This window comes from Equus caballus, chromosome 11 (genome assembly GCF_041296265.1).
Source record: "Equus caballus isolate H_3958 breed thoroughbred chromosome 11, TB-T2T, whole genome shotgun sequence".
In the NCBI taxonomy this organism is placed as follows: Eukaryota; Metazoa; Chordata; class Mammalia; order Perissodactyla; family Equidae; genus Equus; species Equus caballus.
Window position 1 is genome coordinate 48420494 of NC_091694.1, and position 27574 is coordinate 48448067.

A 27574-nucleotide genomic window follows, 5' to 3' on the forward strand; every position below is an offset into this window, starting at 1 on the left:
CCAAATCTATATTATGGCAGGGTTTTGTTGAAATTTGCCCCTTGTTCTGTAATTGACGATTCCTCTTTCCTTTAAAATACTGACTGCTTCTGTGAAGCAAAGGAGGACTGCTGTCCTTTGACGGTGAGCCTGAATCCTGGAGGATCTCATTCTTCTTCCATTCAGGGCCCGGGCTGTAGATCACCATTGGTTCAATGCTCATCTTCTCTGAGCTGGCACCTTTTGGTGAGTCATTGGATGTGGAGTGAATGATTACAAAGGTACACTTTTCTGTTTTTTGCAGTGCTGCTTGGCGAAAGGTGAAATCTAGCCCCAAAGATGCTGCAAAAGAACAGTCTCTCCAGCAGGAAGACACTCAAGAGGAACGTCAGTTGAGAGGTGCTGTGGAGCACGAAGCAGCTAGGTTTGTACTGGTGTTTTTCAAATCTTTGAAAATTAGAGAGTCCCTTTCATATAGATTCTAAAGTGAACTCCGTCTTCTCTTATGTATAAAGTTGGTTATTTGAAATGTAAATTACTAAACTTTTCTGTCAAACTATGCAGCTTAGATAGTGAACACCTCTTTTATTCCTCCTTATGTCATTCGTTCAGAAATTATATGTATCAGTTGTGTACGAATTGCTTGTTTTGTATATGGTACAGTTGTGAGCTCTATGGAGACTTTTTTTAAAAAGGACAAAGAAGTCAGAATCCCAGCCCCTGCTTATTTAACGTCAGTAGGGAGACATGTCATTAATTATAGTTTAAGATAGAACATGATGTGTACCCTGAGAACTTGAGGGTTTAAGCACTGAGTTTAGAAGGGGACAGGGTGCTTCTTGCAGCACAGATCTGGGCTTCGTGGACAGAGATGGGAAATAGGACTTGAAGAACAGGCTTTAAATAGGGGGTGATGGGGTGAGACCATCCCATGAGAAGAGAGCAGTGAAAACAGGTCACTTTGCATTCGTTTGACTGAAATTGTTCTTGCAGTTATGGGAAAGCACAGATGATCGTGGGCCATTAAGTAACTGGATAATATTCACATATCTGAAACTGAAAGAGTCAGAGCCCTTCCACATACGGTAACATTGTTCAGAGTTGGCTTTTCCCGTCTGTTTTTGACTTCACTGTGCCTTATGGCTCTCCTGGAAGTTCATTTCTTTGTCTAAACTTGAAGATACAGCAACAGCTCTATTTTATAGCTGAACAAGAAATCCTAAGTACAGTGATGGCTGGTTTTCTTGAGAATGTTCGTGGGCAGTTTTTGTTCTACACACTAACTAGGAGTGTGTTTGCACATAAATATGTCTCTTTACCTATACCCTTCCATGGGGAGCTTGCTGGGTACAGAGAGGTTGCCTTGTGCACTGAGTCTTTTATGGAGCCAGAATTGTCGCTCTGCGGAATCCTGACTCCTGGTCTCTTTTCTGTGGTAATGACACCCTGCAGATCGAGGCACACTTGGTCTGACTCTTTTGTACTGTCTGCTAGACTCGCTTGGCTTGATGCTGAAACTTCCAAAAGATTGAAGGAACTAGAAGAATTAAAAGCCAAAGAAATGGACAAAATGCAAAAACAGAGGTAAGTATCTGTTTCTGAGGTAGAGAAAGATAGAGCAGGCCTATTCTATATCATCTAGCTGTTTTAACAACTTCGAGATTGTTTAGAGATGTAGTCACACTTCTGATGTTTATTGGCTGTCTGCCTGCTTAAAAGATCTGAGGTCACCCAAGAAGCTGACAGTGGAGCCGAGATCGGAGTCCTGGCTGCTTTGAGGAGTTGGGATGACAATTTTGTATTATTCTCCAGGCTTGATTGGCTTGATGCTGAAGCTTCCAGAAGAACAAAGGAATTGAATGAACTCAAAACTGAAGAAAGGGATAGACTTCAAAAATTGAGCTATGTGTTTGCTTCTGAGGAAGAGTAACGAATGCTTGCCTATTCTAATCGGTCTAGATAGTTTTACCAGCCAACCTGGACCATATTTAAGCCTAACCTCACTAAATGAATGGATTAGTGAATGAATGAATAAATGAATGAATGAATACCTGCATGCCTACCTGTATTCTATACGTTATTTTTCTAAGACATATTTCTTTCGTGTGGAGTTTGAACAATAACTGAAAAACATGTACAATTTTGGGGAAGTTCTGTCTTGAAAGATCAGAGTCTTATATGTGTGTGTTTGTGCTGCCCTCCAAGGTGCTTTTCTCATGGCCAGGTAGAGTGTTGATGTGCGTGTTCTGCTCGTGTGAGTGAATGTATAGATACTCCTGCTTCACGTGTCAGCTGGAATGCAGCCTAAGGTTTTATAATGAGGTTGCTTTCTCTGTTCGCCCTCGGGAGTGTTGTGACTGCCTCACTGTAGGTGTGAAGAAGTTTGTGAGAAGGTGTGCTTGGTGTTGCTGTTGCTACAGTTTAGCTCATTTTTCTGGCTCTGATAGTCATTCACCCCGAAGTCAAATGAACAGAATTCTCATTGACACAGCTATGCATTCTGTCACCAATCATGATAGAAAGTTCATTTCCTAGAGGACCGAGGGGTTTTTTGTCTATAATTAAGATTTCAGGTTATACAATCACAGAATATTAGGATTTGAAGGAACTTTCTCCCCAGCTGATGCTTTCAGCCCCTCTGGACTATCTCCACCAGGTAACCTGTCCAACATATTCATACCAGCGTCTGTGATGGGGTGGTCACTGCCATCTGAGGCGCTCCATTCCTCAGTTGTTTCTAGCTTTAGAAGGTGCGACCTTAGATTGTGCTGGAAGTGGATTCTGTGTGACTCCTACCCACTTGTCCTTTGGGCCAAATAGCAAAAGTTTAATCCTCTGTACCCCGTTTATCTCTTTGAATATTTTTTTTATTAAAAAAAAAATACGCATAGAAGAACATACTAAATGCACATGTATAGTCCAAAGTATTTTGAAACAAACAGCCATGCACCTCCCCAAACCAGGGAGGAGATCATCCCGTCTACTCTGAAAACGCCTTGTGTGCCCCTCCTCAGTTGCATCCCCTTCTTTTCCCCCAGAGCTAAGTCATTACTGGCCTGAGTCCTGTGTTAATCTTGTCATTACCTTTATTCATGAATCTATCACCTGTGTATTTATCCCTCACAATGTATTAATTTTGAAAACTGAGAAGCAGGCACAAACCTGACTAAACAAGGAAAGGGCAGCGCTGCTGGTATTGGATGAAGATTCCCAGGGGACAGTAGGCTGAATGGAGTCTGCCTCATAATCTGACCCGCACTTCCCGTTGTTAGGCATGAAGTGACTTCCCAGGAAGTCAGTGGGCAGGGTCACGAGTGGTCCTTGCAAACGTAAGGCTTACCACATTTGAGGCATCTGGAAGTGAACCAGGTACAGCAGACTTTGGAAGAAACCTGCTCAGTGGGACAGTGGGCTGCCCCGTGAAATAGAGCCTGTTCCACTTTATTGCTGAGTAGCGGTCCAGTGAATGAGTATCCCACAGCCTATTTATCCATTCTCTTTGGATTAACATTTGGGTTGTTCCCATTTTTAGTTAGTATGCAAGTTCCTTTCTAGTTGTTCCACACCCTAGCTAACATTTGGTATTGTCTGTGTTTTTAATTTTAGCCATTCTGGTGAGAGTGTGGCGGTATCTCATTGTAGTTAGAATTTGTGTTTCCTTGAAGTCTAATGATGATGAGCACCTTTTCTAGTGCTTATTGTGAAGTGTCTGTCTTTTGACCATTTTTTTATTGTTTTTCTTTTTTAAATTACTTTTAAGAGGTTTTTTTTTATATTTTCTGGATTTGAGCCCTTGTCAGATGTATGAGCAGCAAATATTTCCTTCCAGTACTGTGGCTTGTCTGTTTATCTTCTTAATGGTGTCTTTTGATGACTAGAAGTTTTAAATTTTGATTAAGACTAGTTTATCAATTTTTTATTTTACAGTTTTTTTTTGTAAACTCTCTGAAAAAACTTTGCCAATGTCTCAAAGATATTCTTCCATGTCTTCTTCTAAATACTTTATGGTCTTAGCTTTTATTTTTATGTCTGTGATCCATTTTGAATTAGTTTCTCTATGTAAGATGAGATACTGCTCAAGGTTCGTTGTTTTCCTTTTGGATATCTGGCTATTCTAGCACCATCTGGTGAAAGGATTATTGAGCTTGAGCTTTACTCTAGGGTCATCTCGGTCCTGTTTGCTAAGGACCCTCAGAGTGGTCTTCAGGTCTTTCCTTTGGGTAGGTCACAGTGTCCCGAGAAGCGTCTTCTGGTCTCCCTCCTGCAAGTTAAGCCTCTGGGTGCCAGTGTCCTAGGAGCTGCGTCGGGGGAGGCTGTGAGTCTTACCGCTTGGCCTTCAGCATGCCTACGCAGTCCCCTCTTTTCAGTAGGGTGAGACCTACAGCCTTAACTGTGACTGGCATCCCCTAATCAAGAGACCCCTCCAGGGAACGAGTGACCGGACTTCTCTCCGAGTCCGAGAGAGGCAGTTGTCCAATTGTGCGAAGTAGGGAAGGGATCCAGGGATCTAACTTCTCGAACATCATTTGACTCCTGTCTTCCATATTCACACCACCCCCTCAGCTCACGCCCAGGCCTAACCGTACCTGGTACTACCAGTCCTGGGCCTGTTGAAGTCAGCGGTGCACATTGCTGGGTTCTCGGTTCTTCCCGTTGCTGGCCTGGAATTCAGTTTTCTCAATCAGCTAAGTTAGTTATCACTTTCATCCTTCTGTTATCCAGCACCATTTTTTCCCCTTGTTTTTGTGAGTTTATGCTTAACTCTATTTACTTTGGGGTTTGGGAAGGGAACAAAATTAGTTTCATTTGTTCATTCTTCCATCCTCTTTAGTTGTTTAAAGGCTGCCATTATTCTTTTCAAATGTGCTCAGAGCCTAACATACTTCTTCAGGTATTATCTAAACCCATATCCTCAAAGTGGGGTCCAGACCAGCGGTATTGCATCACCCGGGAGCCTGTTGGAAAAGCAGAATCTCAGGCTTCACTCAGATTAAGCGAATCAGAATCTGCATTTTAACAAGATCCCCAGGGGACTTGTATGGGTATTAAAAATAGAGAAACATTGCGATTTTTATAATCATTTGATTCCTCTTCACCTGGAGTGGTAAATAAATATGCACAGTAGGATATTTTCTTGCTTTTGATTTTAATTTTCAATTTTATTTCTAAATAGTGATTCTGCCACCCAGTTAGCAGACAAGGTAGAGAAGGCAGTTCTGGAGCGTTTGAAGCCTCTCCTGGTCAAGGCCCAGGTAATCTACTTCATCTCATTTGCTTGCCTTTTGGAAGTTCTAGAATAAAAAGAGTTGCTCCAGAGGTCACACTGACCCTTGGCAGGGCTGAGTGTCTGTTTGGCAGCTGGAGGCTGCAGCGCTGGCCTGTACTGTGTCGCATAGTCTGGGCACAGTGCTGTAGGTGCCACTTTGGGCCTTGCAGGCCACCGCACACTCCTGATGTGTCTTCCGTTGTGGGTAAGGGGTGAAGACGGGAAGAGAGCGAAAGTCCCACTTTTGAGAAAGGTGAGATTTTAGTTTGGGGAATGAGTTCAGATTGCAGTTTCCTTTCTTAATCAAATAGTTGTGTTGGTGATGTTAGTGTTCAGTTAACTGCTTCCATGCTAGTCCTGTGCTCTTTTACCTGCGTGGTTTGCAATGATTGGCTTTATTTTTCCAAAGGAGAGTAATGTTAGGACAGCTTCTGTGCACAAACCAGTCCTTTCTTGAAGAGGAAGTTGCATTCAGCATCACCAACAGGTTGTGCCATCCTCCTGTAAGCAGGAAGCTGAATGCTGCGGTCAGACCCTGTAGATCCACCTTGAAATAGAAACAGTCTTGTTCTATGAATAGATAAGGCCACAGGAGGATATTAGAATCTTAAGTGGAACAAGTGATGTTCTGGGTCCCTGAATGGACCACTGAATTTCTGTATCTTCAGTTTAAGAAATCTTAAATTATCATTAGAGTCCACGGAAATCTCCGGAATGTAGAACTGAAGAGGGCTCTTAGAGACCAAATTGTGCAACCTCATTTACCAATGAGAAAACTGTGGAACAGAGAAGTTGGATAATTTCCTAAAAACACACAGCTACCCTGACAATGTTTACAAAGTGAGGAAGGAAAGGGGGCCGAAAGCCAAGATAAACTCATGGCATTTATTTTCATGAGGACAAAGTGCTTTGAATTGCTGCAAAAAGCCTAATGTAGCTGAAGCTGATGGCAGTTCGACACAGAAGCTATTCTGGTAACAGAATTCATTTGTACTAATGTGGGTTGTAAATTTTTATAATTCATGGATGTCCTGTCTCTTTTAATAGAGAGTCAATTCTTCTCTGGAAGCAGATACTCACTTGAAGGATCAGCCATCAGTAGACGCAGCGACGGCCCAGCCTGCAGAGGAGGTGTGTGTGGTGTGGTGTCGGCATTCTGGGCTGACACTGGTACTATTGTGGGGTAATGTCTTCGGTTGTAAGGAGAATGACAGGCAGATTACTTTGCAAACACTAGATCATCCTATTCGAGAAGGTGGACGTTATTTTTCACATTTGGTGTGTTAATTCTTGCAGAGTATATTTAGCATTGTGATTTAGATCAGCCTCGCACACAGCTCACAGAAATCTCTAGAGCCACAGGTTTTTGTCAGTAGCTCTTCTCCTCTCCTCCTGATGACAGAATGTGGGTGCACTGCGTGACCCTGAATATTGATGGCTTGCAGCAGAAGAATAGCCACCCTCATTTCCTTTCATTCAACCGAGTTTTGCTCATTATTGGCTTAATTTCCTTTATACTTAGGGCCTAATATTTATTGTTAGGCAAACATGTTTTGGCGGCCTAGTAATGACCAGTGTCTAGCCTAGCAGAGAGAAAAGGTGGCCCAGGAGAAAATAATAACATCTGAGAAAAATGAAAACATATTTGGTAGTTGTCACCACTGTGTCCTTCCTCTGGAGGGCCTGTGTTTAATATTTGTGGGACTGTCCCCACCCTGCCTGGACCTGGGTCTGTGGAGTGGAAGGAAGTTAGTGCTTTACGTGCCCAGAACAATAAAGGGCGGAGCAAGCGTGAAGGTTTCAGAGGTAGAAGGGAGTGAAATAAAGCTCCACGAGCCCTAGAGCCTTTGGAACAGGAGAAAAGGAAATTTCGAGAATGTATCCCTATTCTAATTATTAAGTGATATTTTAGCTGCAGCATATTTTCATAATCTTCGTGGTTACAATTTTATTGTATGAGTATTTTGTGACAGAATTGTGAGGAGGCTTCTAAGACTAGAAGCTGAAAGCCTACATTTAGCTCTTACAGATCAAGTGTGCTATGGTTCAGTGTTTTGTGCAGCATAGCCACCAAATGACACTTTTTTCCTGGCAAAATAATGAGACTAATATCTAACCAAGGGAGGCAACTCCATATGGCATTTTAATATGAAAGAAAAATGAAGTGATTATAAATGCTGTCACTTAAGTAGACATGTTTGAATATTACTAGGAATGATCAGCCAGCCTCGTGTATAAGAATTATTCTGTAGGCATTAAATGGTCTTTAATACAATTTATTGAAAAGAAAAGTAGCTCTAACCACTATTTAGTATTCTGGTATTCTGGGCTGCTGTTAAATGTCAGCATCATTGCAAAGAGTTTCCCAGGCAGCACGGTCAAGAGTGAATGTTTATAAATAACTGAATAAAAACAAACAAACAAAAACACTCATTGAAGTTGGCATGATGAAGTAAAAAGAATTATTTTTCTGTGATAACTTATAAAAAAGCTATGGGACCTTGAACACAGATTCTCAGAATTCTCATCTCTGAAATGGAGAAGGCGCATTGCACTTTACAAGTAAAATACAGCTCTCAGTAGATTTGCGTACAGACGAGTGATCTCTGATACCAGGGAGAAGCTCTTGGAAGGGTATAACATAGTTGTCTGTTGGGGCTGCTGTTGTCATTAACTGAACTTGCACATGAAATATATTTTTCTCAAATGTATTATTTTTAAATTTAAAAGTTATGCACATGGCTAAAAATTCGAAGAGTTTAGAAAAAGTATAATATAAAAAGTTAAACCTTCCCATAAATGGATACCATATGCTGTTCTGTACCCAGCTTCTTCCTTTATATTTTAGTGATCTTTACATATCAACACATGGGGACCTGCCTTATCTTTTTTAATGGCACATAGTATTCTTGATGTTCCATTCTTTATAGATGAAAAATATTACACATACAGGTACACACACACACACCTTCATTAACTGAACTTGTGGTGTTATTGGTTTAGTTGTTGCTAGGTTTTTTGTAATTTTATTGATTATTCAACTGATTTTTATTTCTTTAACTTTGATTAAGGTTGAGTGTTTCTTTGTATCTTTATTGGCCATTAATATATTTTCTTTTGTGAACTGTTAAAAGGTTTTCAAAATTGCTGTGGCAGTAACTATTCATTGAGTGTCTTATTTCATGCCAGCCACTCTGCTCAGTGTCCCAACATGCAGGCACTCGTGTAAGCCTTACAACTTTGAAGAATGAGATAATTATTTCTGTGTTAGATGAGAGGGCTGAGCCCAGAGAGGTGGAGTGAACTTGCCCACGGTTGCAGGCATACCAGTGGGCAGAACCAGGGTTTAGGCCCAGAAATGTCTCATTCCAGAGCCTGATATGATCCTTTCCCTAGCAGACATTCTTTGCAAAAGCCTCTATTACAGCAGATTATAGACATATATTAGAATCAAAAGAAATATGATGCATGTAAAGATGCTTTGCAAACTGAAAAGTGCTTTGTGAATGTAAAGAATAGAAGGTCAAAAAGCCTGGTAAAACTCTCCTGGGTTATTGCTAGAAAGTTTCAAGCAAAGACAGAGTTGTGAGCTTTGTGCTCCCATGAACAGATGTTTTACAGAAGCGTTGAACCAAAAGAGAACAGATACATCCTCCGGAGTAGGTGACATTGAAGGTAGTGGCCTGGGAGATACTTGCTTTAGTAACTGGTGAAACAGATAATAATGATAATTTACAGGGACAGTAATGGTATTGCTTGGTTAATGCTACCGTTTAAATGACTGTGATGGAAATTGTACTGATGTTACTGCTTTTGATATTTACGGGCTTAGGAGAGGTTTGATTTTGCGTAGAAACTGTGCTGGTTGGATCACTGTGTGGTTGGTTTATTATGATCAGCATTAATCTTTGAGTTCTTCTGTTTCCTTTGGATTGCTTTTCCATCCCCCTCCCTTGTTTTGTAGGCTGCAGCTGTTGATTCTGAACCCAGTAGCAATCATCTGCTGGGTCATTTTTTGGAAGATAGCGCTCATGAGCTCTGGGCTATGACTCACTCTAAGATCTTGGAGTCTGAAGCCTCAGACACCTTGGGGGACAGCAAGGACGGCCCATGTCTGGAGACCATGATGCTCCGAATGGAGGAAATGGAAGTAAGCTCTGGGGCTGCTTTTCTGTTTGGTCACTGGGTGCTGGCCTCTGCTGAGCGCTGCTCCTCCTCATGCTTCTGTAGCCTGGTGCTTCAGTCACATAGTCCTGGTTCTAAATGCCAGCTTGACTGCCAACCACGTCTGTGTCCTCGGTAAAGTCACTTACCCTCTCTAATAACTGGGATGTTTTTAAGGGTAAAATGAGGTATGAAGTATCATTACATTACCTGATGCATAGCTCAGGAAGGTGACCGTCATTATTATCCCCCGATAGCACTGATAGGAGATTCGACAAACCCTGGGACCAGAGCCCGGGTCCACAAATGGGACCCTTGACCGCTTCATCCCTCAGCCTGTAAATGCTATTCACTTACCTCTGCTACCCTGTAGCGTGTGATCCTGACATATCACAGATAATTTTACCCTCTTTAATTCCCATGATGCTACTTTAGAATGCTTTTCTCAACGCATTGTAGGTCTCAGACATTACCCAGTCCAACCCCTGGATTGTTCAGAGCAGGAAATTGAGACACAGTCAGGGAGGAAGGGATGTAGCCAAGGTCCCCAAAAAGTTCCCTCCAGAGCTGGGGTGCGAATCCTGTCTCCCGGCTCCTGAGTCAGCATTTTCTTTTTAACTGCACCATGGTTAAATCTCATTTTGGTGATGTACTCAGCAAATTAAGTAGAAAGTAGAAACATTAGAGGGAAGACAATTTTTTGTGGCTTTTTGAAAATTTAAAGATGCAGTTTATGCTAGTCTTGTAACTGATTTTCTCTTCTCGGGGGAAACTGTCTAGACCTGAAGTGTCCAAAATGGTAGCTCTAGCCGCACGTAGGTATTTAAACGTCGGCTAATTAAGATTAAACACGCTACTCACAGTTCAAGTGGCCACTATACTGGACATGGCAAATAGAGAACATTTCCATCATCACAGCAAGTTCCAGTGGGCAGTGCTGGTCTAGATGAGATTTATTGGGTTAATTGCTTCATTTTATTTTAGACCTCACCTCATGAACCAACCGCTTCCTGGCCTGGCAGACACCCGTTTCTGGCAGTGTGTCTGTGTCAAGTGTGTCTGCCGAACTGTTACATCCTTACTAGTTCTGGTTTGTGACGAAACCAATTTTCTCATAAATTCAACTTTTTTTTTTTAAAGAAATACCAGGAGACAGTTCGCCAAAGATATAATAAAATTGTGTATTCTGATCCTCATCTTTGGATGCAGAAAGAAAAAAATGGTGAGTGTTCCCACACTTTTTTCCCCAACATTCTGAAAATTTTCAGACGTACGGAAAAGTTGAAAAAAATCATACAGTGGACCCCCATATACCCACCTTCTAGATTCTATAATTAACATGTTGCTCTATTTGCATTATTAAATATCTGTTTATCCTGTATTCATCCATTAATTTTTCTTATTTTGGATGCATTTCAGAGTAACTTGCATCTGTCAGTACATGTCATCCTAAATATTTTAACATGTGTATCATCAACTAGAGTTTAACATTTATTTATGGATGTTTTTCATTTTGAGATAAAATTTACATATAATAAAATGCACAAGTCTTAACTGTGTCGTTTGATGGGTTTTGACAAATGGATACACCTTTGTTCTCCACACCCCTAGCAAGATGTAGACTGTGTCAGCACCTCAGAAAGTTCCCTCGTGCTCCTTCCAGTCAGATCCCCACTGCCCAGGCTGCCACTGTGCTTTTTTCCTGTAGATTCATTCTGCTTGTTCTAGAATTTCATGTAAACACGATGATACCTGCGTGTACTCTTTTGTCTAAGGCTTCTTTCGTTCGGCATGAGGTTTTATAGATTTATCTGTGTTATTTCCTGTTGCCACTGTAACAAATTTAAGTGTGTAACAAGTTAAAGCACACATTAAGTGGTTTAAAACACAGATTTATTTTCTTACAGTGCTGGAGGTCGGAAATCTGACGTGAGCCTTAAAGGACTAAACTCGAGGTGTTGGCAGGGCTGCTTCCTTCTGGAGAGTCCATGGGAGGAGTGGTTCCGTTCCTCCAGCTTCTGAGGCCGCCAGCCCCTCTGGCTTGTGGCCGTTAGCAGACCCTGCTTTCCTTACTGCGGCGCCTTCCTTTCTGCAGGCAGTTCCTCCTCTGCCTGCCTGCGAGCGGCACACTGATTACGTTCAGGGCCTGCTCTGGTCACCCGGTTCCCTCTCCCATCCAGAGACCCTTAACTGGGCAAGTCCCTCTTGCCAGAGATGGGAACATCTTGGGGGGCCATCATTCAGCCTGCAACGCTTGTATCAGAACTGCATCCCTTTTTATTGCTGAGTAGTATTCCAGGGTGTGCATGTACCACATGGAGTTTGTCTGCTTGCTTGTGGATCTGCATTTGATTGTTCCTAGTTTGGGGCTGTTAGAAATAAATCGGCTATGAATATATTCGTGTCTTTGTGTGAACATAAGTTTTTATTTCCCTTGGATAAATACCTGAATAGACTTGCCAGGTCATGGGATAGGTGTATGTTTAACTTTATAAAAAACTGCCAAACTTTTCCCCAAAGTGGCTGTACCACTTTACATTCCCGTCTCCATTGAGCTCCTTGCTTGATATCCTTGCCAACATTTGATGTTGTCAGTCTTTTTAATTGTAACCATTCTGGTGGGTGCATAGTGATAGCTCATTGTGGTTTTAATTTCTTTTGATAAATAATACTGTTTAGAACATTTTCAAGTGATTATTAACCATTTGTATATCTTCTTTTGTGAAATGTCCAGATCTTTTGTACATTTTTTTTAAAGTGGGTTTTTTTATTTTTGAGTTGTAGAAATTCTTTCTGCATTCTGGGTACAAGTTCTTTGTCAAATATATATTGGTTTCTTTTTTTTTTCTTGCTGAGGAAGATTTGCCCTGTGCTAACATCTGTTGCCAGTCTTTCTCTGTTTTGTATGTGAGCCACTGTCCCAGCATGGGCACTGGTAGACGAGTGGTGTAAGTCTGCCCTGGTGAACGAACCCAGGCTGGCGAAGCAGAGCGCACAGAACTTAACCGCTAGGCAACCGGGCTGGCCCTGGTTTTTTTTAAAACAACAGCTTTACTGAGAGAGAGTTCATGCACATACCATAAAATTCACCCTTTTAAAGTGTACAGTCACTAGTTTTCAGTATAGTGGCAGAGTTGTGCAGGCGTCACTGCTGCCTGATTCCAGCCCGTTTTCACCCTGAGAAGAGCCCTGCGGCCCTTGGCAGCCGCTCTCGCCCGCCCTCCTCTCACCCCAGCGGCCGCTAATCTCTTCAGAGAAGTGTTTGCGAATGCTGTCCCCATCTGACGCTCACCTGTGTATCTTCCCAAGTGTGTTTTGTTATGAGCAGACATTTTTAATTTTGATAAAGTCTAACATGAATTTTTTCTTACACGGTTTTTATTTTCTTTGATCTAAGAAACCTGTGCCTACTCCCAAGCTGAGGAGAGTCTCTTGTTCTCTTCTAGAAGCTGTTCGGTTTTAGCTTTTTTGTGTAAGTCTGTGATCCATCTTGAGTAAGAGTTTGCCTATGGTTTGAGGTAGAGGTTGAGGTTCGTTTTTCTCCCCATAATAGTTATCCATTTGTTGAAAAGACTCTCGCTTTTCTCCTCCACTCTTAAAAATTCACACATACTCATTTTGGCTGCAGTTGCTAGGCTGCTATCACAATCTTGGCTGGGATGCGTCACCCAAATTCTGTTTGACTCATGCTTATCACTTACTGCCTTACTCAGTGAAAGGAGGAGAGTAAAACGTGGTTAAACATTACCTCTGAAGGAATCTAAGTGCCATGAGTTTTCAGGGATGTAAAGGAAATTGTGGGTACAGAAGGTTTACAGTAGCAGCCTACATCACAGATAATTTTTCAAAAATATGAGTTGGGGGTGTTCTCTTAGAAAGAGTATTCTCCCTGTCAAATTTTGACAGTAGGATGGGCCATTGAAACACAATGCTAATCTGTTCCTTTTGTGTTTTATGTAGTTTTCAAGCGCTCTGTCCTTTGCTCACATTCTGTCTTCCCTCCAGCTCTGCTCCAGCTTCCATTTCCATGCTCACATGACAATCCAAGCATTCTTCACGACCCTGCTCGCGTGACCCTACTCGCGCAGTGCTTTCCCCGGTATTCCTATACTGGAGTTTCCTCCCTCCCTGCCTGTGAACTCTCATGGACTTCTGGCATGTCCTGCCATGTGGTAGAGCAGTTTGTGTGTGGGGGGTCTTACCTCAGCCAACAAAGCCACAGACTCTTTGAGGCCAGAGACTTTGTCATATTCAGTTGTGTCCCCTGCTGCTCCTAGCACAAGTCTGGCCCAGGGAGCACCCTTCTAATCATTGCCTAGTGAATCCGTGGGCATTTTAGCGTCTTTTTATATGGAAGCAGAAGAAAGGGAAATTTTGAAGGGCAATTCATTCCATTGATGGTTTGACCATGGGCCACAAAGTTAGGTGGCATCATGCAGAAGACAGCCTTACAGAGGACTCTGCGTTCTCTTTTTTCAAGGACAGTTTAAATTATCAGTCACTATCTATGACTGCATAGAGTCTAGGCGTACATTGAAATGGAGCTCTTTAGAACGCTAACAACTGAAATAAATTTTTGGACACTTTAATTCCAGAATCATGAAATTATAGTAAGAACCTTGTGTCTCTAGTTGTTCTGATTGTGTGTTCAATTGCATCATAAAATCAAATTTAAAGTGATGTTTGAATTGTGCGGTGTCTGATCTGTGTCTCTATATCCCCTCTTTCTGAACGATTGAAAACTGATTGTACTCTTAGTAATATTTTTGCAGACTGACTTATGCAATATTTCTGTCTGGCAGTAGGAAATCCTAAGCATATAAACGTGAGTCAGAGAAAGTTGTTTGACTTGTGGATACTCCTTACCTAAGAGAAGGACAGATTTTCTTCCTACCCTTGAAATACACTTAGAATTATAAATAATCTTAAACTCAAAGGAGCTGTCAAGGTTGCAAGGCATGGTTAATAAGTTAATGTTTTGACTGTCATCATGTAGATTTTTCCAGCAATGCCAAATTAAATCAGCTAATTATGTGTTCAGGTGTGTGTGATTTTTCCTTCTCCAGTAATCAAGCCATTTAAAGGTTAAAAAACAAACCCGCTGCCTAAGACTCGTTGAATGGGTGGCTGGGTCCTAACAGAACCTGCATAGCCTGGGGTTTTGCACAGACCTCTCTCCTAGGGTCTTCTCAGAGCTAGCAGAGGCTTCACAAGCAGTTTGTTATTTCTTAAAACTGATTCCTCTTGATTGTTTCTTTGTAATTTTTAAATTCACCTTTTCACTTAAAAGAAGAACAATTTTTCCGTCGCACAGCTAGCTTAGCTAAGCCCGTTCTGCTTGAGAGATGTGCATGTGACTCCCTCATGGGTGTGGGCCGCAGGACGGCTCTGATAGGTCTGTCAACTTCTCTTTAAATGTAGTCACTTTGTTTCTTCTTTTCTAGACCAAAAAATCCCAGCAGTAACTGAAAGGCCTCTTTCTCCTCATCCGATCAGGATCACAAAGACAGCAGCTCGCAAAGACCCAGAAGTGAACATCGTGTTGGAAAGGCCCTGGAATGCCAAGTAAGTGGAAACGAGACTGTCTGATTTCATTGTCGTTGCTTGCCTTTGATGATGTTAAATTTCGAATTTCTTCAATTCCCGCAAGACAGAGAAATTCTTACTTTGAGCAGGTTCTTGCCAAACTCCAAGATGGCACAGTAAAATAGCATGTTTACAGGATGGGCGTGGAATACGCTGGATCTTACTAAAGGAACTTTCAGTGACGTTTCACTGGTCTTAACTGTGGACAGCATCACATTGGCATGTGTGGTTGTTCTGTTAACACTGCAGTCTTCGCTTTAAGAATTCTCTTGTCTATGAGACAGGAAGTCCTGCCGTGTGGAGGGTTAGTCCAGTGACGGGGGAGCAGTGAGTGACGATAGATGCTGAGTTTTGTTCAGTGTGAGAGAGAGAAATGAAGGTAAACCTTTGGTCATCAGACCGTCAGGGTGAGTGAACACTTTACCCTTGCATATAGAGGATGTTGAATGCTTTCATTTTTGTTTGCTCTCAGTTCCCTGGATGAAAGTGTGGTAACAGAGGAGAAGTCAGAGAAGAGAGAGGCTCCCCTGCTCTCCCTGTCAGAAGGTGCTCAACAGAAAGAGGGTCGAGCTGCCCTCTTGGTCCCACCCAGTATGCGGCACAGCATTGGTGACTACTGCAGCCGCTTTGAGCGGTACCTCCGGATGATATCTCATGAGGCCGTGGGCTCCTTCAACCCATGGCTGCTTGCTAAAAGGTCAGTAAGATGCTCTGTGCCTCTGTTTAGGAACCAGGTGCCAAAAGTCAACCGACAGAAGGGCTGGAGGAAGTCCTGGCCAAGGTCTCCTGCTCTGCTTTTGGGCCCTGGAGTTCCAGCAGTTGCTTGGGCTATTGGCTGGGCTTTCTCTGCTGACTGCCTTTTGTCAGATAGAGGGGACCGCCAAACAGCACGGGTGATGTTTCGTGAGACAAATCAGCTTGCTTTTCCTGGACATCACCTTCTGCAGACCCTCAGGTTTCAGCTTCCTCTGTCCTTCCTCTATCCTGGTAAATCAGTTATGATTCTTCCACATGCCTTTTTTTTTAATATTGGTTTTTGGTTTCTTTCTTTCTTTTTTTTTGGTGAGGAAAATTAGCCTACATCTGTTGCCAATCTTCCTTTCTTTCTCCCCAAAGCCTCCCATATGTAGTTGTATATGCTAGTTGTGGGTTCTTCTAGTTCTTCTATGTGGGACGCCGCCTCAGCATGGCTTGATGAGCGGTGCTAAGTCAGCACCCAGGACCCAAGCTGGCAAACCCCAGCCACCGAAGTGGAGTGTGCGAACTTAACCACTTGGCCACAGGGTCAGCCCCCCAACATGCTTTTTATCTTCTGGAAATTTTGGATATTTCTCATCTACTTTGTCTTTCTTTTTCTCCTTGTAGGTTTTTGTGTTCGTTTATCTGTTTTTTTTTTTATTTTAACGGAGTTTTGGGTGGGTTCAGAGATAATCATTTATGTTCAAACCCTCAGGTTTAACTTGAAGTCCTGAGACGTCTCTTTAATGTATAGCACCTTCCAAAGCATATGAGACCCTTTGTTCTGATTGAGGTGCACATTTATTTTCTGGGGGAAGAGAATAAACTTGACTGGCTTCCATGTGTTAACTCACAGTCCTGTAGCATCCTCACTTATTTCCCATAACCTGTCTGGATTGGTTAGGCAGACTGGCATTTTGGGAAATTCCAAAACAAGCCAAGGAAGATAGACTGGTCCTTGATTAAATGATACGTTTTGTTCATAGTTGTTTTGTAGACGTAAGGAAAAGCTCTCTCAGCCTATAAGGAAAAATAGGTTAAAAGGTAAAAGATAGAGCTATGAGAACATACCCAGATTTTTACACATGTTCTCCTCTTCTGCTATCCTTTGACCCCCAAGTGACAGTGCATCTGAATATGCTAGCTCTGTTTTTCTTCCTTATTTGAGTGTTCCCTAGATGAGAACTGTGTTGATAAGATTTTGAAGAAGTATCCAAAGACAGCTGACTTCATCTCTAGCTTCTTGGATGAGGGAGAAGTTAGCTGAGTTTTTCCTTTTCTTTGAATGTCTCCATTCCTCCTTACACTGAAGAAAAGCACTATTCCAGTGATCAAAGGGAGCAGCTGATATAAACTGGATATAAATAAGAGAGTGATTGTGAAAAGAAAGGCTTAAGGCGATAATGCTTTTGATGAAAGCAAACTCTTAAGGATTCCTGGTTTGAAAAGCAGATCAGGAGACTTCGAGCTGAAAAGGGCAAACCAAACATAGGTGTTTATCTTTCCTCCCTGTATGCCTATCCCACTGCGTGTCACTGAATGAATAAATAAGAAACATCGGTGACAGCAAACAAGGAATAGTAATAAATAACATTTTAGGGCCATAAAGCAGTTAAACAAATGGCAAACGGCCTAGCAGACCAGCGAGAGCCGAGTGCCTGATGAGGGTGAAGCCAGGAGCCACAGCCGTTTGTTCAGGAGTGAGAAGCACCAGGTGCTCGTGACGGCAAGGGTGCAGGTGAGTCAGAGACAGGAGGCTTAGCTGAAATTCTCACTCTCGAATAGAGCAGAGAGCTGAGATGCCCAGACATGAGGAAAACCACGAAGGATACATAGCCTCTCCTCACAGAAGGAACGCTGAGCAAGCAGGGACAAGGCAGGCAGCAAAACATCAAAATCGAACAAACTCGCATGAGTATTCTCAGGGAAATAAGGGCAGCTGTTGCACCAGAGAACAAGAACAGGATACTATAAAAAAGAAATTTTCAAAAGTAAAACAAAAGTTTTTAGAAATTAAAAATATGGTCAAAATAAATTCACTAGAAAGAGTCAAAGCAAAAAGTCAAATCTCTCAGGAAGTAGAATGAAAAAAGACAGGGAGATGGATAATAGAGAAGAAAAGATTTTAAAAATTAGAGGATTATTCTAGAAGATGCAGCGTCTTGGTCAGCTCAGGCCGCCCTAACAAACACCACAGGCTGATGGCTTAAACAACTGACACTTATCTCTCGTGGTCCTGGAGGCTGGCAAGGCCAAGATCAAGGCACTGGCACATCTGTGTTTGGTGAGGGCCTGCTTCCTGGTTTGCAGACAGCTGTCGTCTTGTGTCCTCATGTGGCAGAGAGAGATCATCTCTTGTGTCTCTTTTGTAAGGGCACTAATCCCGTTCATGAGGGCTCTACTCTTAGGAACTAACCACCTCCCAAAGGCCCCGCCTCCTGGTACCATCACATTGGGGACCAGATGTCAACAGACAAATTTGGGTGGAAGAGGACCTAATTTTCAGTCCATAGCATCCAACATCTGAATAATAGGAGTTCCAGAGTGTGAGAACAGGGAAAAAGAAGGAATGGGAGATTATCTGAGAAATGCTGTAAGGAAATTTTCCAGAAGGCTGTTAGTCTCTAGATTGAAACAGAGTTCATCAGTTGTCCACTGTGAGTTAGTGAGTGAATAAATAAATAGAGCAGAACACACCATGGCACATCATTATGAAAAGGAAATTTGAGCATACCATGTAAGGAGAAGATGACAAAAGGTTCCAGAGAGTTTAAACTGGATACATTCAAAATACTCAGAAATGAGTATGGTGTATTGTTTTCAATAGCAACACTGCTAAAAGATATTGGAGCATACTTCCAAAATCTAGAATTCTGCACTCACTCAAATTATCAATTAAATATAGGAGTAGAATAAAGACATTTTTAGGTATGCAAATTGTCCAAAAATTTAATTCCCTGTTTCTCAGTAAGCTACTGGAGGGTGTATGTATGCCACCAATACCAGGTATTCATCGAAAAAGAGGAAGACAGGATTTAGGAAACTTAGACTCCAACATGGAACGTCCAGAAAAATGGCAAAAGCTGTTTCCAAGAGAAGAATTTTTCAGTGAGCATAAACGGCATCTAGTCCAGGTTGGAGTAGGAGGGCGGAGGGCTCCAGGAGGAGTGGGTCCCAGAGGGGGAAGGCAGGGTGGGGAAGGTTAAAAAGAAGAAGGAGCAAACGGACTCCTTACCCAGTGTGTCTGAATGCATTGGGAGCACCTTTGTAATTCTCTGATAGTTTGGGGGTGAATTAGTGGTAGGAATATGGAAAGCAGAGCAAATATAAAACAAGGTAATCACTTCTGCTTCTAGTAGTGATGAGCCTGGTAATTGGGACCACTTCTCCCACTGAGGATAACTGTTAACAGAAAACCCAGGTTGTAAATAAAACACATATGCTTGAAGGCATCAGGAAGTTAACTAGGTAATGACGAATAGCTAGGCCAGGATCCTGGAGGTGACGGAGGCCTAGGGAGGTTAGCCCATCGTCTGTCGCTGGATTGTCAGTTCTGGAGGGAGATGAGTGGCACTTTTTGACAGTCTTTTCAGATCAGAGGACAGAGGTGGGAATCCAGGGCTTGCCGAGGTCGGGGAGTTGTCCTGGTGAACTTCCCTCACTTTTGATTGGGACCCTGCAGGGTGGCACTCTCAAAGGAGAAGTCACCTGGCTGCCAGGAGGTCCTCTCAGGGACCACACTCAGCTCCACATTATTTCAGTTCCTGAGATCAGATTAAGGTGACTCTAGGTCATTGCCCCCAGGACGCCAGGCAGAAGCAAACATAAATGTTCTCTGGAGGAATATCACATCATCTTAGGACTTAAACTATTTCTACAGTTTTCAAATACAGTGGCTGATATATGGTGAAAAATAACCAGGCAACAGAGAGCTGTGACCATAACAAGAACAGGCCCACAGCAGCTCCAAATATTAGAGCTCTCAGACACAGACATTAAAATAACCATGCCTTCTGTGGTCATGGAGATGAAAGACACAACGGAAAATGTTGGCAGAGAACTAGAAACTAAACAAAACGCAAGTGGGCATTCTAGAACTGAAAAATACAATTTCTGAAATGAGGGATTCACTGGATGGGCTTAATAGCAAGTTAGATACATCAAAAGAAAGAATTAGAGACTTGGGATATAGGAGAGAAGAAAATATCCAGAAAGACGCATGAAGACACAAAAAAGATGAAAACAAAGAAAAGGGGATGAACAACATTGGGGATAAAGTGACAAGATCTATCGTATATGTGGCTCGAGTCTCAGAGGGAGAGGAGAGAGAGGATGGGTCAGACATGACATCCACAGAGAGAATGGCTAGTAACTTCCCCCGAAGTAACAAAAGACATCAAGCCAGAGATTCAAGAAGCTGTAAAAACCCCAAGCAAGAAAAACAAAAAGAAACCTATGACATAGTCATGTCATAATATTGCTAAAAAATCAAGAACAAAGGGAAAATCTTAAAATCAGCCAGAGGAAGGAAAAAAAGAGAAACAAAAATGGAAGCTGGAGGTCTTGGCCTGTGTTTTAAAGTTCTGAAAGGAAAGAACTGCCAATGTGGACTCTAAGCCCAGTGAAATGTGTTTGGAGGAGGAAGGTAAGAGGCTCCAAACAAGCAGAGCTGAGAACACTGATCACCAGTAGAACTTCCCTATAGGAAAGAGGGAACGGGTGTTTGTCAGGCAGAGCAAAAGTGGCCACAGATGAAAGGTCAAAAATATAGGAGGGCATGAATTTAAAAAAAGGTGAGTAGGTAAATGAGTATTGACTATATAAAACAATAAACTGATGTCTTATGGTGTGTGTGGGGAAGTGTGTACCTTTAAAACACAATACAATAGCGTGTAAAGAAGAGGATAAGTGGAGTTAGTGTTCTAAGTTTCTTGCATTATCTGGGAAAATGGTAAGAATATCAATTCCTGTTGGACTTTAGGTCAAGGATGCTTATTGTATCTAGGATGGTCACTAAAAGAAGAGTAGAAGAGTGTATGACATCCAAGTTAATAGAGCGGAAAGAATGTAATGAAAAATCTAAAAGAAAGAAGAAACAAATAGACAAATAGAAAATACTTGATATTTTAGTAGTAGAAACGCAAATATGTCAGAATTACATTAAATGAAAAAGGACTCTACAGGCCAATTAAAGGCAAAAGATTGTCAGATTAGCAAAAACAAAACCAAACCAGCTGGGCTGGGAGTGGAGTAGAAGGGACAGGAGAGGGAGAAAGAACCGTGTCTCCAGTCAGCGACAGTCACACTAAAGGGAGCAGGGGCGATGAGAAGTCTCCAAGTGCCGCTTGAGCTCGCCTGCTCCCCGCCCCAAGAGAAGACATGCCCCCCTGCTGTCGGGAGTCAGGCAGCCGTCAAAGGTGGGTCTGGGCTGGGGCTGGGTAGCGGCTGGTTAGTTTCCAGTTTCAGTCCTCTCAGGGTGAGGTCTGTCCTGTGTCTGTTCCAGGCCACTCCCTCTACAGGTTTTGGGATCTAATTACTGCCATCTCAGCATCTAGGAGAGCAAGGCCTCACACCTTGTTTTTCTTCTTCAAGAGTGTTTTGGCTGTTCATGGCCTTTTGAGTTTCCGTTGAAATCTCAGAATTGGCTGAAGTGCCCCGGCTGAGTGAAGAATGCTCCCCTGTTTGGCTGTGTGTGCTCTGAGCTGTGTTGTTTGTCTTCCAGCTTTTCGGAAGAGCTGGTAGATGAAGCTCTGGGGGCCGTGGCTGCTGAACTTCAGGACATGTGTGAAGACTATGCAGAAGCCGTGTTCACCTCCGAATTCTTAGAGGCTGCTGCATAGAGGCTCTCCGAGACGAGGCCCCTCCTGTCACACTGGAGAAGGGACGGCACCACTTTCATTTGAGCCCACGGGAAATCTATCCTCAGCTGTCTGTCCAGGCCCAGGAGGTGCTGCCCACGGACAGGAAGGAAATGCCAGTGATGTCATCCTCACTTTGCATTTTCTCATTGTCATAGCGATGGTTCTGGTAGTTTATGATGGAATGTGTTATATTTATCAGTGCCTAGGAAACGTGAATAGATTATGATAATATAATATTTTCTGAATGTATGATTTTCCTACTGAAATATTATGTTCATTCCACTGGCTCAGTTTGGTGATGAGAATGTTTTAAAAGGTAATAAATCAGTATATTTGACATAGGAATTCCAGTTGCTATTGAACCTGTAGGTGGCATCAGTTACCCTCTGGTCCTGTCACCTCGCTCATGTTTCTACCTTCTGCAGTTTCCTATCAGGACAGCTGTCCCTCCTGGTTACAGATTTGTGTAGGGCACAGAGTTGGGTTCTGCTGCCAAACCCTTCCTCTGTTGCAGCTTATTAAAGATAGGAACCCACCAGTTTTCAGTGCACAGCAATAAACACATTTCCCTAATGCTCGATTCCTAGGTGGTTTATCACATTTTTAGTTCCTCAGAGTCTTTTATTGCTGTGAGTTGACATATTCTGATATACAAAACTTTCTCTGAATTCTGAGGAAGTTTGAGGACACCAGGAGAGGACCAGCCTCTCTAGTGCCTGCTTGAAGGTCCAGAGCTCATTTGCATCTCTGAGGAGGTCAGAAGGTTCTGCGTTTCCTACCACAGACGAACCTTGTGTGGAGGAGGGAGTGGATCTGGATGGTGTGAGACTGGGTCTCCCCAGAGAAAGGAAGAAAGTTAAGAACCATAATAGCTTGGTCCTCAAATGACTTATAAGGCATATTTTATCAAGAGAAAAGCCTGTGTTTTCAGAAACTCTGAATTGGGAAAAAGAGAACGAGTGTGCGTAAAAATAAGGCCACTGCCTGGAAGAAGTTTCCATCAGTTTTGGCCTGAGGCTTGGTGAAGGAAATGTGAAGAACCGAGTGGCGGGAGACGCACCCCATGGAATAATGTGAATCTTCTTATAACACGACAGTGTTGTCCTCGGGGATTTTTCTCTGAAGTATAAGTATTTCAGGTGATAATTTAAGCTGCTTGATCACACTTATTTGTGCAAAATTGGTTTTTATTTAACGTTAATGTTTTCCTGCTTAATTTTATATAACCTCGGAATTAAAGACTTGAAGGGAAATTAAAGGTCTTTAATTTGAGGAATTGCGTGTGTACACTTGAATTGATAGGAGCGTCTGTCGTTGATAGCTTAAAGTAATTTGTGTGGCAGTTTTTACTGTGCTGATTTTTAAAATAAATTCAGTATTTTAAAGTATGTACAGGTCTGTTTGAAATAATTTTCACCTCCATTTTTTTCCCACAGGCAGAGTGAAATGTGGTTTATAGACTGAAATGTGATTTACCACGGAGAGTACTTTGATTAGTGCATCATTTGCCACCTGTTCCCCCAGAAAGACAGAGATGATAGTGCAGCTGACGTTCACTGGACATATAGCGTGGGTCAGGCCTGCTCTCAGTGCTTCCCATCTGTTCATTTATTCAGTGCTTGTATCATCTGTATGAGGTGGATACCATTATGATTCCCATTTTATAGGTGTATAAAATGAGGCACAGAACGGGGAGGTAATTTGATCCAAACAGCCCGTATTCAGCAATGCCATGGTCATGGGTTCACTTATTCCTGTAAGGATAATTGTCACAATTTCTCGAGTTTACTCAAGTGCATTCTCCTGCTGCTTCTTGTTCCTGCTCTGCGCGTCCTAGGTGCTGTCCGGAGCTGTCCCTCTCCTCAGCACTTCCTGTCCCCCAAAGGGTCAAGTCTGGGCTCCTTTGCTTAGTTTCAGGGTCTTTCCAGTCTCTCCTGCTCCTCCCCACAGACGGGGCCTCCTGTCTCTGACTCACATGGGTGAGGTTGCACCTGCCTCAGTGCCCCAGGTCTGCTTTATGGCCCTGGCCCTCATGAACCTCTGTGGCCAGAGCATTTTCCAAAGATGCAAAAATAAACCGCAGGAATTAAGAACTTTCACTTGAAAGTGGAAGTTGAATCCTTAAAACATGAATTTTCCTGTTTGTAGTCTTGCAACCATCCCACACCTCTAGGATGTCTGTTCATGAACAAAGGCTGATTGTGTTCAGGTCCTTCTCTAATCTCCTTAAGTTTTCTCATGACCTCGTCTCATATTATTTTCAGAAACAGAAACACATGGGTGTAGTATTTCTGTGTCACATAGGCTGTCCCAGTTTGCAGAGATGCTGCACTTTGTAAGCGCTCCCACTGGGCTCTGTCTGGCTTTGCAGCCCCCGCCATAGGGGTCTTTACCTGTTGACGTACTTGCCTGTAGTCGGCTTAGCTCCTTAAGGGCAAGGCCTCTGCCTGGCGTGTAAGTGGTGCTCAGTAAATTCTTTGGAAGGCACGCTTTTTCTTGGGGTCGGTTTTGTACAAGGGGGTCTATCACATCTCTGTCCACAACAATCTGTGTTAACCTTTTGTGACCTGATAGAGGCAGGATGCCGCCTAGGAGGAGCTGCGGATACCCTTTCCGAGACACTGATGCACTCGGACTGTTAACGGGCCTGCCTCCTAAATGCGTGCGCCTCGCAGCCTCGTGCTTCTCCGGGCCCTCCGAGTGCCTTGGTCAGCGCACTGCAGAGTGGGCGTGTGGGCTGGCAGGGCTGCGGTGGCCCTGGACTTGAGAAGAAGGCAGAGAAAAGTGTATGGGGGGCCGCAGAAAGGACTGTCTCCGTGCTGTGGTCCCTTCTTCCTCTGCCTGTTGGTGCTGGGGACCGGAGGAGAGACGGTGACGAGAGTCTTTCTACCTCCCGGCCCTTCCTCAGCTAACAGGTCCCGCTTCCCTGAAGGTAGGGGAGAGTGGTCGGGGGGAGCTGGCGGGTGGAGGAATGAACTGCTGCACTCTGCGCCCCTGGGCCTGGGAGGCAGGAGGAAGGTCTGAGGGAAGCCCCCAGGGCCGACAGGAAAGGAAGGGGCTGGCCAGGTGGTGTAGTGGTTAGGTTCACGCCTCTGCTTTGGTGGCCCAGGGTTTACAGGTTTGGATCCTGGGCATGGACCTAGCATCGCTTGTCAAGCCATGCTGTGGCAGCGTCCCACATAAAGTAGAGGAAGATTGGCACAGGTGTTAGTTCAGCGACGATCTTCCTCAAGCAAAAAAAAGAGGGGAAGACTGGCAACAGATGTTGGCTCAGGGCTAATCTTCCTCACAGAGAAAAAAAAGAAAGTTTCCAGTTTTCTCTGTGGCAAGTGTAGGTTTCCTTAACTTGTGTGTCTCCAAGAAGAACTCTCTGTTTTTGCAGCTTGTGAGAGCGATGAGAATGCCCTGCAGAATGTGAACCAGGGGTGTCTGCGTCACCATGTAGCCATCGTCACCACAAAGTGCCCTTAGGAAGGGCCAGCTGGTGAGAGCTCGTGATTCTTCGGGCTCTTGAAAAGCGACAGAGAGGCAGTGACACGTCCATGTTTCTTCCTGAATATTGGCCTTCTCCCTTCAGCCGTCTGTTGGTTCAAGAGCAGAGATCTCGGATCTGTTTCTTCACTGGCGTTTTTCTCAGTCGGTTGAGCCCAATAACATGGGCTGGGTTGGAAGGACTTCACCAGACATCCTCAGTGCTTCTCATCAGTCCCCGGTGAGGGCCCCAGAAATTCCCGCACTGGGGCCGGGGCCAGCTGTTGGGCCCCAGTGAACTAGTCAGCTGATCCGTCAGGTCCCGTCCGTTTGTCAGGGTGACAGGGCCATGGTCTCAGCCTGGAGTGCGTGGCTCCGAGAGCCAGACTGTGGATTGGTCCTGCACTCAGGCCTCCCCCTCCCACCGTAGCTCCAATACTTGGTCCCTTGCCTGCCAGCCTGCCCAGGACCCTGTTCCTGTAACCCTGGGCCCTGCTCTACTCTGACCAGCCTTTGCAGGGTCTGATGTGTGGCTTCTGACCCTCAGTCTGGGGTGGGGAACCCCGAGACTACACCTGCCTTTCTGGATGGACCCCCTGTATCTGCTGTTCTTCCTAGAATCCCCGTAGCTATTTCCATGTTCCATCTTCCCAGTAACTTTCATCACTTTTTCTTGAACCAAACCTGCTGCCTCTCACCATTTTTTCTGGCTGACTTTCCGTCCCGCCAACTGGACGTTTTCCTGTGGCCTGCAGCTGAGTCTGCCGCCTCAGCGCCCCAGCGGGTATGTCCAGAGGAGAGGCTCCGCCATCTCCTGCTGCCATGGAGTAAGTACGACGCACCTTCCACCCGTCTCTGAGCCCTGGCTCTCCACGGGGTCTGCATAGAGGCTGCTCCCGTCCCATTCCTCTCTGGATCCAGGAGGAGCCATTCGTCTCTCCTTGCTTCCAATGTCTCCTCCTGACCACTGCTGTACCCTGGTGGCAAGGGGGCTCTTCCTCTCGCAAGTCCAAGCCACGTGCACATGCATCCCCTTTCTCCGGGGTGGTGTCCTTCACTCCCCTAGACACCCCTGGGTCTTAGAGTCTTCTCTCTCTCTCTACCCATTCCAGTGCCTTAAAATCCTTTGTAGAGAACCTGAAGAAGCCTTCCTGGGGGTTTCTGGAGCACCCTTCCAAGGCTGCCAGCTCCTCCTCCTCTGCGGCCTGACCACACGTCCACCTCCGGGAGCTAACCCTCGCTCAGATGCGGCGTGCTCCGCTCTGAAAGCTCTCGTCCAGCCTTGGCTCCCCGGCCTCTAGGGGCCCTTGGCTCTCACCGCAGCCCTCCCTCTGCCCTGTCCCCACCTGCTCCCCTCTGGGGATCTCTTCTTATGGCTTTCCTCCCCACCCTCCCCCACCCCAGCCCTCCTCGTTGCCTCCCTGCCCAGACCTGGCCGTGCATGTGCTTCCCTTCTGCTCCTTCTGCTCCCCTTGGCTCCCTCGAATCTCCCACCCGCACATCGTTCCTCTGTCTTCACTTCGGTCTCCATGAGGGCAGCCTCAGACCTCCCCCTCGCAGGCGGCCGAGCCCTGCTTGTGCCGAGAAGCCCACTGCACCTCCCTGCCACCCCAAGTCTGTCTGTCTCCGTCCACGCCTGGCAACTCGCTTGGCAATGGGAGAATTCCAGGGAGCCTTCTGCTCTCAACACTTGACCTGGGAAGCCCCCAGTGGACACTGATTCCTCGGGAGCACACGGGAGGCTAGAGTCAGGAGTGCCGGGGAGAGGCAGCTGGCCGCCAGAACCCACCTTCCTTTCCAGCCCCTGAAGACCTCCTGGGAGAGGCCACTCTCGGGGGCCAGGCTCAGGAGGGGAGGTGGCTCTCCTTCACCCCCATTGCCCAGCACACCGTTCGTGGAGGGTTACTCAGAGGCCAGGAGAAGTTAGGCGAACACTGTGGGCTTAACACCATGCCCCATCTAGTCAGCACTTCACAGCCCACGAGATGCCATTCAGTCTGGTCACGGAACCACCCTGCTTTGTGGACCAGCAGTCACTTGGTGGTTAGGAATGTGAATCATGAGTTAAGATCCCCTGTGACCTCTGTGCCTCAGTTTCCCAACCTGTGAAGTGGGGGTAAGAGTAGCACTCACACAGGGTTATTGTGCAGATTAAGGAAATAACCATGCAAACACCTAGCATAGCAGCTGGCAGAGAGCAAGCGCTCAATGAATGTTCCTATTGGGTTTATCTCCGAGAACCTTAGAGGAGGGGCCGCGTGGCCCTGGTTCTGAAGCGCTTTCCGTGCCTCCTCCTTCCTGTTATGTGCTTTCCTGCTGACAATCCTGTGTCTCTCCTCACCTTCCCTTTCAAACCAAATGCTTGGCGGTGCTTTTCCTAGCCATGCCTTTGGCAGTCCGGAGCAACGGAAACACACTTGGCTCCCCGTTCCAGCTGGTCTCCTGGGCCACCTCAGAGAGATGTCCCTTTTGGCCATGGGACTAACTGCACTGTGGACAGTGCTCCTGC

General features: G+C 44.5%; 1 protein-coding gene across 20 annotated transcripts in view; it reads left to right on the forward strand.

The window, feature by feature from the left end:
- The window catches only part of KIAA0753, a 57887-nt gene extending 32139 nt beyond the window's left edge, over positions 1 to 25748 (forward strand). For 6 of the 20 annotated variants that reach the window (XM_023653300.2, XM_070227923.1, XM_070227918.1 and 3 more), the window contains 9 exons: positions 284 to 403; positions 1432 to 1563; positions 5153 to 5231; positions 6293 to 6376; positions 9210 to 9395; positions 10550 to 10631; positions 14854 to 14974; positions 15468 to 15692; positions 21456 to 22982. In XM_023653300.2, the coding sequence (XP_023509068.2) occupies positions 284 to 403; positions 1432 to 1563; positions 5153 to 5231; positions 6293 to 6376; positions 9210 to 9395; positions 10550 to 10631; positions 14854 to 14974; positions 15468 to 15692; positions 21456 to 21573 (1147 nt within the window). In that variant the 3' untranslated portion in view covers positions 21574 to 22982. Of the gene's footprint in view, positions 1 to 283; positions 404 to 1431; positions 1564 to 1791; positions 1888 to 5152; positions 5232 to 6292; positions 6377 to 9209; positions 9396 to 10549; positions 10632 to 11316; positions 11808 to 14853; positions 14975 to 15467; positions 15693 to 21455; positions 22983 to 24976 lie in introns of those variants that run through there. The other 14 variants (XM_070227919.1, XM_070227915.1, XM_070227925.1 and 11 more) reach the window with 8 other exon arrangements.
- Positions 25749 to 27574: the final 1826 nt, after the last annotated feature.